General features: G+C 36.2%; 1 protein-coding gene across 1 annotated transcript; it reads right to left on the bottom strand.

Annotated features, from left to right (window-relative positions):
- Window positions 1–468: 468 nt before the first annotated feature.
- On the bottom strand, window positions 469–1,412 carry LOC112801378 (ethylene-responsive transcription factor ERF022-like). The gene has a single exon (XM_025844070.3). It carries the CDS (start codon window positions 1,288–1,290, stop codon window positions 682–684), a length of 609 nt encoding a protein of 202 aa, XP_025699855.1. The 5' UTR covers window positions 1,291–1,412; the 3' UTR covers window positions 469–681.
- Window positions 1,413–13,250: the final 11,838 nt, after the last annotated feature.

Consider the following 13,250-nt stretch of genomic DNA (forward strand, 5'->3'; position numbering starts at 1 on the left):
CTTTTAACTCGTTCTTACAATCTTTGCGTTTTATTTTTTTCATTTTCTTCCAAAGAGTCTTATTGTCAAACAGTTTGTAATAGCTATGTTTAACTTGTGATGACCCCACCATACATGTTGTAAATGTTTTTTACAAAACAATTATTTAGTTTTTCTTCAAGTTTAACTCTGAATACCTTGATGAATATTTCCATTCCAAATAATGTATATTTTAGCTTAACGCTGAACAAAATTAGTTCGTTAATAAGCTCTCTAATGCAATATATATGCCAATTATATATAATTAGACGATTATGGAAATAACCAACACATCAATTTTACAAGCTCAATTCTGCATCAAAGTTACAGCCATTCTGGAAAAGATATGATAATGAAATGTCGAAGAAGGAGAAAATCAAAGGAGCACAGCCATTAATGAATTAATAATTGGGTGGTTAATTTTATGACTCAGAAGCTAAGCAAAGGATATAAATCAAATGGGACATACCACCTTATATATATGATATACATGATGCAATTGACATAATTAAATAATAAATCCAATTGCTTCATTTGAATTAGTCTCACTTAGACATTAGCAGCATGCTGCATTAATTTTAGTATACTATATTATAGGGACCCAAATCAAATTTAGGGAAGATGCTTTATAGTAATTGATTATTCAATTCTCCAAAGCATGATTCATGAATCCCATAAAGATTCATGCTGAATTTCTTCCCATTCACTCAACTCCAACATACCATAATCATAATCACAATAATCATGAGGATAATTATGATCATGGAAGCCAAACATGAATGCTTCAGCCATTCGCATCCACATTTTTGGCGAGTCTAATGGAGATTCATTAATCGCCTGAATCTGACTAGGAGACAATCCTATCCTTACGGGAAGGATAGTGCCCTTGTTATCAGGGGCACTATCTACCTCAGTAGAGGAATAATTTAATGACATAATTGGAGTACTCTTGAATCTTAATGCTGCTTGCTGAGCCGCAGCTTGCACGTCCTCGGCCCTTGAACTCACGGGCCGGGGCATAGTCTCCACCAACTCCGGGAAGTTGAGCCTGGCAGAGCGGCCTCTAAGGTGCAATGCCGCCACATCGTAGGCTGCAGCCGCCATTTCAGGTAGCTCATAGCTCCCTAGCCATATTCTGGTTTTCTTCCCCGGTTCGCGAATTTCGGACACCCATTTGCCCCATTTTCTCTTACGAACTCCCCTATAAGACTGCGGCACCATCACATTATCATTGTTACATTCTTGCATGGTGCTGCTAGTTGGATTTTCCATTGGAAAAAGAAAAGCAAAGAAGGGTTTGTGGTAGTAATAACAATGATATCTTATAAATAAGAAGAAGCAAGGGTTACAGAGTGAGGTAGCGAAGATTCATTATTCATATATGTATATATATATGATCGTAAATGAAGGTTGCATTGCGTTACTTTGAGAAATTAGTAGAAAATAAAATGGAGGGAGCTTCGTCGCAGTTACGTTAAGTGCGAAGATGCTGTCAGTGAGTGTGCATTCGCCACGTTTACTAATTATGTTGGTCTTTGCATTATTGAGTTTGTTGATGTCATTGGAAAAGTTTTTTATTTTTTTCTTTTAAACGAGACTTGGGATTTTAATATATAATGACCTCCTTCTTCTATATCCACTAGTTTTATATTATATTCCTAAGTAAAATATATTTGTATTACTGTATTTTAATGATATTAGATAGATCACTGTCCCTGAACATTTTTCTTTTGTGATTTCAATTTTATAAACCGTCACAACCCTTGCTGGTGTAGTCAAACTTATTGGTGACCCTGTTTTTCAGGTAATGAACTAATGATATTAGATTCATGTAATCTCAAGATTATGGACTAAAACCTTATTTAATAAGATCATGAATTCAAGTAATAGAATCAGTCACTAATACAATTATCATATTAAGTGATATATATTACATTCTTTTAGTTAAGTGCAATTTATTTCGAATCCAGTATCAACGCGGTATGCATGAACTAATGATGTTAGTAGCTTAAAATGAAGCTAAGATACTCAATTAGCAGAGTAAAACTATGTGGAAGCCAGTGTGAAGATGCAAATATCTATATATGTGATTACTTTATGTATACGCAGCTTCATTAATAATTGGAATTAGAACAACAAATGAATCGGCAGCATTATTTAATTATTTGTCCATAGTGTCACACATGGAAGAGTAATGTGAAAGAGGTAATGACTAAATCAGTATGAAAAAGATTCAAACGCTGACATTTTAGTATTTTATTATTGATATTGATAAAATGGTACTTGAATGATTTTAAAAATTGTCAGGCGTGTCCTCTTGTTTGTCGGACTATAGTTCTGGCGAGGACGATGTTGAACTGGACACCAATTTTTGCTGACAAGATAGACTTTATTTGAGTTAGAATTTGTAATTAAATAAGTTATTAGCCTAGCTAGAAATAAACATAATTGAATTTGATTTTGCCCCAAATCAAATGAATTTGTCCTACACCTTAGAATTATTCTCTTCGTTCACTCGTAGCACAGGATCCAAAATTGGAAGATGCATACAGTTAGGACTCGTGAAAAAATTGCAACCATGAGAAAGCAGTCATCGATGCAAGCCTTCGATGTGGATGGTGGTTCAGGTATTGTGAGCAAAACATACGACGGCTGTTGCTTTTGTCCCCTTCTAGTGGTTTCGTTGAAGTTGAAGACAACTAGCAACTCTAATAGATGGTTTCTACGCTGCCCTATGTGAAAAGTAATCTTAGAATGTTGATGGATATGTGACGAAGTAATGCAATATCCCGTCTTGGTTTGTCGTCTCTGCTTATTCAATTTTAGTTTTCAATCGTTATCTGATCCATTAATTTTTTGTGTCGTGATAGAATACACAAATGCATTGCGAGTATTTTTAATGGTTGGATGAAATACAAGAGCAATATGTGGAAGGAGAAGTTTTTTCTGAGAATAGTAACATATTGGGCAAATCAGAACCAAAAAAGAAAAACAGAATCAATGTCGAGTGTGGGATGGCCTGGAAATTGATAGGATGATGATGGTGCTATTTGTGGTGAATGACATGAAGGAGCATCTGATGAAGAGGGTTGAATTGTACCTAATTTTTATTTGTATATTGATTGGGTTAAATCTGGCTTTGAGTATGTGTTATTTGGCTAAGTGGGTAGACAGTGGACAGTTTAAGAGTTTAACAGTGACACTTTATTCGTTTGTAATGTTCTCCTCATTGTAACGGAGATAATTTAATGGATATTATGTTATTCTTGCACTATGACTGAGTTATTGTTGTTGTGATGTGAGCAAGTTATATAGAAGATTGGTAAGCATTTAAAAATAGACGTAGCAACAGAAGCTCAATAAAACACCAGTATCATAACATGAAATTATAATCCATAACTATTCAGAGTAACATATTTCAGGCCCAAAATAACACTAACAAGCCACAAAAAAAAAACAAGATGCCATAATGACATTTATGTTCATAGATGAATACTACAAACCCAAACTGACACTAACAAACCACGTAAAATTTGGTTAGCACCTACATGCCATAATGGCACTTAGAAGCATAGTAACTAAATCAGGTCCAAAATGGAGCTAACAACAAACTGAAAACCCAAGATTCTCAGGTCACTTCTTGTCATTTGCGGATGGCTTTGATGGTGGTGGTCCAGATGGCTTTTTCTTCTTCAAGAATGCGGTGGGAATCAAGCCTGTGAACCTGGTTTGTATGGCTGGGCTAGCTGTTGCCATGGTTTTCCTAGTCACAGTTGGTGGCCTAAATGGAGCTAAAGGTTAGACTTGAAGAGTGGGCCTAACTAATGTACATTGTGCCATTGACCCAATAGGCCTGCCAATAGGCTTCTTGTATGGAGGAGGCAGACATGGCAACCCTTCGTGATGCTCCCAATACTCTTGACTTGGTATACTGTTAATGTAAAACTGGTAAGTCCTATTTTATGACTTAATGGTGAGCTTGTGATGGACATAGTCTTCAGACTTCTCATTCTTTCTCTGGATTGCTGCAATTTCATGACAGCATGGTAGGCCAGTTAGCTGCCATTTTCTGTATGAACATGTTCTCTCTCGGGTATTCACTCTCACTTTATGTTGCCACTTTGTGGCATCAAATTGGTTGTGCTCATCATCACCACACCATTGTGCTTCCAGTAGTTAGCTTGTCTTTTCTCCTTCTCTAGCCTACTGACTTGTACCGGGGCAATCTATCCAGTGTAAGCCACCAGGGCATCCTTGTGAGTTGCCATTGTCTTCATGATATAGAACTTAAGATCCTCAAGCATTGTCAAAATTCTCTTTTCCTGCAGACCCACAATTGTTGAATTAAATGACTCACAGTAATTGCTTGTCAAACTATCTACCTTCGGCCATTCTGAAAACCTTGATCTCGACCACTGTTCTTGCTCAAATTTTGACAAATACTCCCATGCTTGTTTATTAATCCATTTCACATTAGCCATTGCATCATTGAACTCTTGATCAGTAGTTTCTTTCCCACTCTAGATCAGATAGGCTCTAACAAAACAGAAACAATAATTTTACCTGTTGCATTGTCCGTAACTGCTTCCTCTGGCCTCACATCCACAACTGATGCTCCAAAATTAGCACCTTCATTGGCATCATCAGCATTGATCTCATGTGTGGATTCATTTACCGTTTCAGCTTCTCGAGGATCACCTTCAGGTTGTTCAGATAGCAGTTCTTCTTTCTTGGGATAAACCACTTGGTGGTGGTCTTGGATACCTTTTTCCAACCTTCTTAATGACGCAGGAGCAAGTAGAGTTAGTAGGTTAATTATATTAGTTAATTGTAATAAGGGAATACAAGTCCCACATTATTTAGGATAGTGAACTTTGTGTTATATTTTAGTCCCACATCGTCCAAGTTATGAAGGCTTTTCCTTCTCCTACTATAAATAACTCATGTACCTTTTATTTATGAAATAGAGTTGAAGTTTATTTTTGAATATGAAATAAGCTGTGTGCTTATTTTTCTCTAGACTCTTTGAGAGTAAGAGGTGCATCCTTGGCTTGGCCAACCAAGGTGGGTTCATGGCTACTTTCACTATAGTGGGGTTGTTAACCTCGCCAAGATTGGTGGCCCAAGCGACGTTCCGGCGTCAGTTTGGTATCAGAGCAAGGTCGGTCCTTGTGGCCTTCACCTTGCTTTAGTAGAATTTTATTTGATTTGTGGTGCAGGTTTTTGGCGTGGATTCGCTAATGGGATCTTTTGGTGTGGATTCGTCAATGAGATCGTCTGCTGCCACGGATCTTGTAAAATTTTATCTGATTTGTGAGTGTGGGTCTTTGGTGTGGAGTCACTAATAGGATCTTTTGATATGGATTCATCAATGAGATCAATAAATCTTTTGGTGTGGATTCATCTATGAGATTGATCATCTGCTATCACAAGTCCTTCCATGCAAGAGTTCTTTCAACTCAGGGAGAATGACACAGGAGCAATTAGAGTAAGTAGGTTAATTATATTAGTTAATTGTAATAAAGGAATACAAGTCCTATATTATTTAGGATAGCGAACTTTGTGTTATATTTTAGTCCCACATCGTCCAAGTTATGAAGGCTTTTCCTTCTCCTACTAGTATAAATAACTCATGTACCTTTTATTTATGAAATAGAGTTGAAGTTTATTTTTGAAAATGAAATAAGTTGTGTGCTTATTTTTCTCTAGACTCTTTGAGAGTAAGAGGTGCATCCTTGGCTTGGCCAACCAAGGTGGGTTCATGGCTACTTTCACCATAGTGGAGTTGTTAACCTCGCCAAGATTGGTGGCCCAAGCGACGTTCTGGCATCACTTAACATCTTTCTCTGGAGTTGATACTCCTTCAGTGTCTTTATCCCCATCTCCGTCATTCACATCTTCATTCATAACACCACTCTCACCTTTGTTCACCTCGTTAACATCAACAATGGCCTTAGTCACAACTTCGTTCACAGTCTCGTTCACAACAACACTCAAAGCCTTATTCAACTCATTAACCTCACCAGTGGCCTCATTCACAACTTCATTCTCCCTCTCATTAGTCTGACCATGTGGATTGACTTCAACCACACTCTCACAGCTACCATCAGACACCACATGTTCGTCAATAATTTTAGGGTTGGCATCAATTGGGTGATCAAAATAAAGATGGACAATGTTGTCATTCTTCATCGCATTCTCACACATCCTTATCACTTCAGCATCCATCCTAAGCACTCTAAGACCCTTAGCTAAGTCTAAATCAGGTTATAGCCAATATACTTCATTATATTCAGGGTAACCCAAGTCTAGAAATAAGCCCTCAACAAAAAATGAATTACATGTCTTCACATTTACCCTGTGTATCTCAGTTACTAAACCACCATTGTATATCACATTACCGTCTCCACCCCCTTTTCAAGGAACCCATGTGATGATACACAAACATAACCAGACGATACCATCTAAAAAATAGTAGAGGGAAGATACAATAATGAATAAACAAGAAGTTACAAGCACAAAAAATAAACAACAAAAACGACCCAATACTAAAACAATCAAAATGATCATAAGGTAAACAAAACGATGGAATGAAGCAGAACCTACCTCTTCAAAGGGTTGTTCCTACCGAAGAATGGAGACGCGATGATGCCACTTGCAAACCCTTACACTTGAAGCGCTGGATTCCACAATGTCTCTCACGTTGTTAGCATTCTTCTTCGCACCAAGCTTCCAAAGCAACGTCTCTCCCTCTCTATGTGACCTTTCAGTTTTACTCGTAATGAAACACTAAGTCAATCACTAGTAACAGCGATTACTAATTAGGGCTTAGGACAAATCCATTTGATTTGGGGCAAAATTAAACTCAATTATGTTTATTTTCAGCTAGACTAATAACTTATTTAATTACAAATTCCAACTCAAACAAAGCCTATCTTGTCGGAAAAAACCGGTGTTCAACTCAGCATCTTCCTCTCCGAAACTATGATCCGGCAAGCACAAGGACACACTTGACATTTTTTAAAATTATTTAGGTACTATTTTGTTAATAACAATAGTGAGAAACCAAAATATCAGCGTTTGAATCTTTCGAATACTGATTTGGTCATTACCTCTAATGTGAAATAATTAATTCTAAACGTTAGATTATAAACTTTTAATTTTAAATTCTAATCTATAAATCTAAACATTAAAATCAGTTAATTCTAACAAATTAAAAGTTAGTTCTTTATATATATATATATATATATATATATATATATATATATATATATATATATATATATATATATATATTTTAGATAAAATTATTATTTGGATCACAAATATTTTGTCTCAACCAAAATTGCTCCTAATGTTATTTTGGTTTTAAAATTATTTCTAAGATTATAATAAATTTTATTCCATTAAAAAATAACTTTTTATAGAATATATATTTTGATCAATTTATTAACCAATCGTTATATATCATATGGATTAATTCTTTGCGAAATAATTTGTAAAAAAAATAATAATAAACAACATTAATAATGCGATCAAATAGGGTCAATTTTGTATTTATAAAAAAATCTGTCAACAATTTTGGATTAGTAATCTAAAATATAACAATTAGTGATTATTTTAATAAATAAAAAAAATATTAAAATTATAAATATAAATATGTATTCAAAAAATTTACGTTTTATACTTTTAAGTACTTATTCAGTTTTTTTATTTGGCCATTTTTTGATAAATTTATCTCTCGTTTTTTGTGAGAGCAAGATAAATAAAGAAGAATGAATACATATCTCATCCTAAATATTATTATTGTGTTTAATTACTAAAAATATAACTAAAATTCAAATTTTAGAATACAAAATTTGAGTTTTTTTAATATTTTAAAAATAAAAATTTTAAATTTTAAAATTTAAAAAATAAATATTAAAATTTTAATAATTTGTTTAAAATATTCTTATTTAACTTTTTAAATTTTTATTTTACTCGGCACCCACCATCTTCATCTCTAAAAATGCTAAAAACAGTTTAAAATTTTAAATTTTTTTCTAAAAATACCGTCATTTAATTTTTGGTTATTGTACCGTTCTACCATTTTCATCTCTCCAATACATTAGTTTCTAACAATGAGAGAGAAGCAAGGTGTGGCTATGGAGGAGCTTGGTGGCACTGTCCTCCTTCAGTGGCGACGTCTCTCCTTTTGACCGGCTGAGCTCTGAGAAGACAAATATTTGTCATCCTACCTGTTCTTGCCTGATCGGGCCAATGTATATCTCATTTTTTGATGGAGACCGGCAAACTTCCTGATTGGAGCGTGGTATACGTCGACAATGAAAGAATGAAGGAGGTGAGTACCAGCAAAAGGCACTCCGACGCTCAAGTAAGTGAGCGAGTATATTGATAAATTTTATTTCTTGGAAAGATCGTATACCTTCTAAACTTTTCTCGTCCTTCTTTATACCTGAGAGGACGAGGTCGACCGTTTCTTCCGAGTAATGATGCCAGGAAGAAATTTAACTGCATATCTGACATTACAGAATAAGGATCGTTATGACTATAATTAACTATATTAACATGTCGGTTACAATTTGAATAAGAGTTTGACGTTTTCGAGCTATAACTCGTAACCGATGTTTACTGATTATATCACAGCCTCCAAGCTTAGCTTGACTTTAAGGAGATAGGTTGAGCTTTTAAGTTGTTATCAACGAGTTATAGCTCGACATATGGAGCCCCCAGGTCAATGTAGCTCATTTAAAGTTATTTTTGGCATCTGAAAGGACGTGGTCATGGAAAGTTAAATGGAGTTAATGCTTCTCCTGGTTCATTTTATATATATATATATATATATATATATATATATATATATATATATATATATATATATATATATATATATATATATATATATGAGTGCAAGTTCTAAGGTGGCTCTGTAACCATTGGAAGTACACTTTATTGAATGGTAATGATTGACTATGGAACTGAAAAGTTTATTAAATGAATAGCTAGGGTTCATCTCAAGCCCCTCGAACTTGATTACACCCTTGGTGTCTTAACCGGTGGAATTTCCAGAAGTTTTAAAGAGGATGAGTAAAAGAGGTTAGTAAAAACGTCTCTTCCTGCATTTTAACTTTCCTACTAGTTTTATGCTTTTTTTGAAAAATGAGCGAAAAAAAGATGAAATCAACTTTGAATGTTATGTTTTGAAACAGATGAAATGCGCATCTTCCCAGGTCCATCCTAATGGCTGGGCGTTTATAAAATATTTCCAGATTCTGATGCAATTCCTTGAAATTGAACCATGAAAGCCAAAGGCACATTTCTCAGGATTCAGCCGCATGTTATCTGCTCGAATATACCCAAAAATTTCAGCAAGGTCGTCGATGTGTGAATTTCTGAATTTCGTCTTGGCGACCATGTCGTCAACAAATACCTCGATATTCCGACCTATTTGTCGATCAAAAATTTTGTTCATCAGTCTTTGGTACATGGCACCTGCATTCTTTAGGCTAAAAGGCATAACATTATAGCAATAATGACCATATTCAATTATAAATGCTGTTTTTTTTTGGTCTGATGGATGCATAAGGATCTGGTTATAACCGGAGTATGCATCCATGAAATTCAAGGTCTCATAACTACAAGAGTTATCAACTAAAGTGTCAATGCAAGGTAAGGGATATACATCTTTAGGGCAAGCCTTATTTAAGTTAGTAAAGTCGATGCACATGCGCCATTTACCGTTATTTTTCTTTACCATAACAACATTGGCCAACTATGTTGTGAATCTTATTTCCCGGATGAACTTTGCGTCGATGAGCTTCTTAGCCTCTTCTATCGATGCCAGTCGCTTTTTGATGCCGAGATTTCGCATCTTCTGAGAAATTGGTCAGGCGGCTGGGCTGATTTCTAGTTTATGCGTGATTACAGATGGGTCTATTCCTGGCATATCACCCGAAGTCCATGCAAAAAGGTCGGCATTTTGACATAAGAATTTGACGAGCTTTTCCTTGTCTTAGTGCTGAATAGATGTCCCTACAAAGGTAAATCTAGCAGGATCATCAGTCAGGACGACCTTGGTAAGATCTTCATTTGGTGTAGGGCGTTCCTTAAAGTCTACTCGAGGATCAAGTTCCGCTAGTGCTGGTTGCTCGGCATGTACAGAATTGACCAGCGCTTCTATGTTCCTTTTAATAGGTTTCAAGCTTGTGTTGTAGCATTGCCGAGCTTCTTTAAGATCACTGTGGACTGTAGCCACTATATTGTCCTGCACATGAGACTTGACACAAAGGTGAAATATGGATACAATTGCTGCAAATTTATTTAAAAAAGGTCGGCCCAATATAAGATTATAGGGACTAAAACAGTCAACTACAAGATATTGGATATCTTGTGTCTTGGATAGTGGATGCTCATCGAGTGTGGTTTGCAACCACACTGAACCCAAAATAGGAACTCTTTCTCCTGAAAACCCGATCCAATCCCCGACAGATGGTTGTAGAATATTAGTGCTCAGCTTCATTTTCTCAAATGTTGTAAAGGATAACACATCAGCACTGCTCCCAGGATCAAGCAAAACTTTCCGGACTATTAAGTCTCCCAACTGGATAGAGACGACTACATGGTCATCTAAATTGATGTCGTTGCAAATAAAGTCGGTTGGATGGAAGGTCATCTCTGGAATACTCTGAGCGGATTGAGGTTTGGCAGTGACATCCCCAATAGTTAGCATAGCTCTGTAGGAACGCTTCCTGGGGGAGCTTGTATGTCCACCCCCATCATAACCTCCGAAAATACAATTGATTACTCCTCTGGGTTGAGTAGGAGCCTTGTCTTTGTCTCTTGATGATGCGCCTGTTGTAGATTGGTCAGAGTTAGGATTAGCTTTCTCCTACATATGTCCTGCAATAAACTTGTCAAGATGCCCCTGTCTCGCATATTGTTCCAGGAGATCTTTAGCAATGACACATTCATCGGTGGTGTGCCTATGCTTCTGGTGAAAAGTGTAATATTTGGATTTGTCGATGTTCCTTGGCTCAGGATAATTGTCGGCCTTACGCGGGGGTTTAATTAGCTTGGAATTGAGGATCTCTTTAATGATGTCGTCCCTCTTCGTGTTAAATTATGTGTATGACTCGTATCGAGGAACTGGTTTGAATGTCTTTTTGGTTTCCTGAGGTTTATCGTCGTCCTTACTAGTTGATTATTTATCTGCCTTCCGTGCTTAGCGTAGCTCTTCAATGTTTATCTACCCCTTAGCCTCACAAAACTCAGCCAAAGTTTTCGGTTTGGCAACAGCGATGGCCTCCTGGAACTTGCCAGGACGAAGGCCGCTTTTGATGGCATGCAAGTGGACTTCGGGGTGAAGATCAGGGATCCTCATGGCCACTTTTGTGAAACAGGTGATGTAATCCTTCAGACTCTCCTGCGGACCTTGCTTGATGGCGTTTAAATAGTTGGAGTCATGCAAGTATATTGCCGATGCTGCGAAATGGTCCTCGAATTGCTTCGCCAGCTCTTGGAAGCGTGAGATAGAATCTGCAGGAAAAGAGCAAAACCAATCAAGTGCAGGACCATCCAAAAAAGAAGGAGAACAACAACATAGGATAGGGTCAGATGCACCGTTAACGATCATGATAAATCAAAATTTTTTGATATGTTGCTTCAGATCTCCTAACCCATTAAAGTGGGTTAAGGTCATCGGCAAGGTGAACTATCTGGGAAGCTGAAAATTCATAATGTCGACCGTAAATGGGCCCGCAGAGTTGTCAGGCTCCGCCTCCTAATTTTTAGGTCGAGCCTTCTCACCCCGAGGACCTTTGTCGTCATTTCGAGGTGTCTCAGAGACATGCGTTGGCTCCGATTGATGCTCGATATTCTCCAGTTGCTTCCAGCGATCATTATTGTGTTCAAGGCGAGCATTGCTAATTTCGCAATCTGGTTTTGCATCCTTTAGTTCTCCTCCGCCATGCGCTGGTTCGCCTCAGCCATGCGTTGATTTGTTTGTTGAATCTCGGACGGAGTGGAAGGATGGAGATACGTCGGCCATGGATGAATGCAGGGATGGTTAGGGCTTATAAGAAGAAGTACTCCAAATTTTCGACCCCACGGTGGGCACCAAATATTCTTGGCTGATCGGGCCGATGTATAACTCGTCGTTTGATGGAGATCGGTGAACTTCCTGATTGGAGCGTGGTATACGTCGGTAATGGAAGAACGAAGGAGGTGGATACCTGCAAAAGACACTTCGACGCTCAATTAAGTGAACGAGTATATTGATAAAGGTTATTTCTTGAAAAGATCGTATACCTTCTAAACTTTTCTCGTCCTTCTTTATACCTGAGAGGACGAGGTCGACCGTTTCTTCCGAGTAATGACGCCCACGAAAAAAATTAACTGCATATCTGATATTACAGAATAAGGATCAGTTATGACTATAATTAACTATATTAACATGTCAGTTACGATTTGAATAAGAATTTTACGTTTTCGAGCTATAACTCGTAACCGATGTTTACTGGTCATATCACCACAACCACCCTTGACCATGTCATAGCTATTTTCATTTTCATGAAACTCCAATGTGTGTGTTTGTTGTTTCATGCCAAGCTTCAATTTCAAAGAGGCGTTAGTTACTAATGAATGTACCTTCTTTTCTTCTACTCTCAAAGGTTGGAACTTGGAAATATTAAAAAATTCAGAATCACACTTAATTTGCATAACTCAGCTATATAACTCGCATATCAATTTTCATTTCTATAATCGATAGTTTACTCAAGTTTATTTATTTTGTCTATTTTTCTCTTTTTTTTAGTAATTTGTTTCAGCTGAAAATCTCTCAGCTTATTTTTAGATTTTTAGTAGCTGATAAAACTGGAAATCTTAAGAAAAAAAGAGGGAAAAGGGGAGGGAAGGAGGAAGATTGTATTTTTCTTGGCTGCTAAGGAGAAGGATGAAGAGTAGGGATTAAGGTTTATTTTATTTTATTTTTTTAGTTAATAAGAATATTCAAATTATTTTATTTGTTTTGGTCTTTATATTTAAACTAAATAAAATATTAAAATATAATTTATTTTTGTATATTTTATATTAAAAATAATAAAAAAATTTAATTTAATATTTATTTTTTACGCTAAATTTTTTTCCAAAATGCAAACTTAATACAAGTAAAATTAACATAAAATTTTATTATTAATTTTTAATTGTCAAATATTATTATTAGATTAATTTTTAAA

The sequence above is a fragment of the Arachis hypogaea genome, chromosome 5, assembly GCF_003086295.3.
Source record: "Arachis hypogaea cultivar Tifrunner chromosome 5, arahy.Tifrunner.gnm2.J5K5, whole genome shotgun sequence".
NCBI lineage: Eukaryota > Viridiplantae > Streptophyta > Magnoliopsida > Fabales > Fabaceae > Arachis > Arachis hypogaea.

Coding starts and splice junctions, on each gene's coding strand:
- LOC112801378 (XM_025844070.3), bottom strand. CDS start 1,290: ATGGAAAATCCAACTAGCAGCACCATGCAAGAATGTAACAATGATAAT.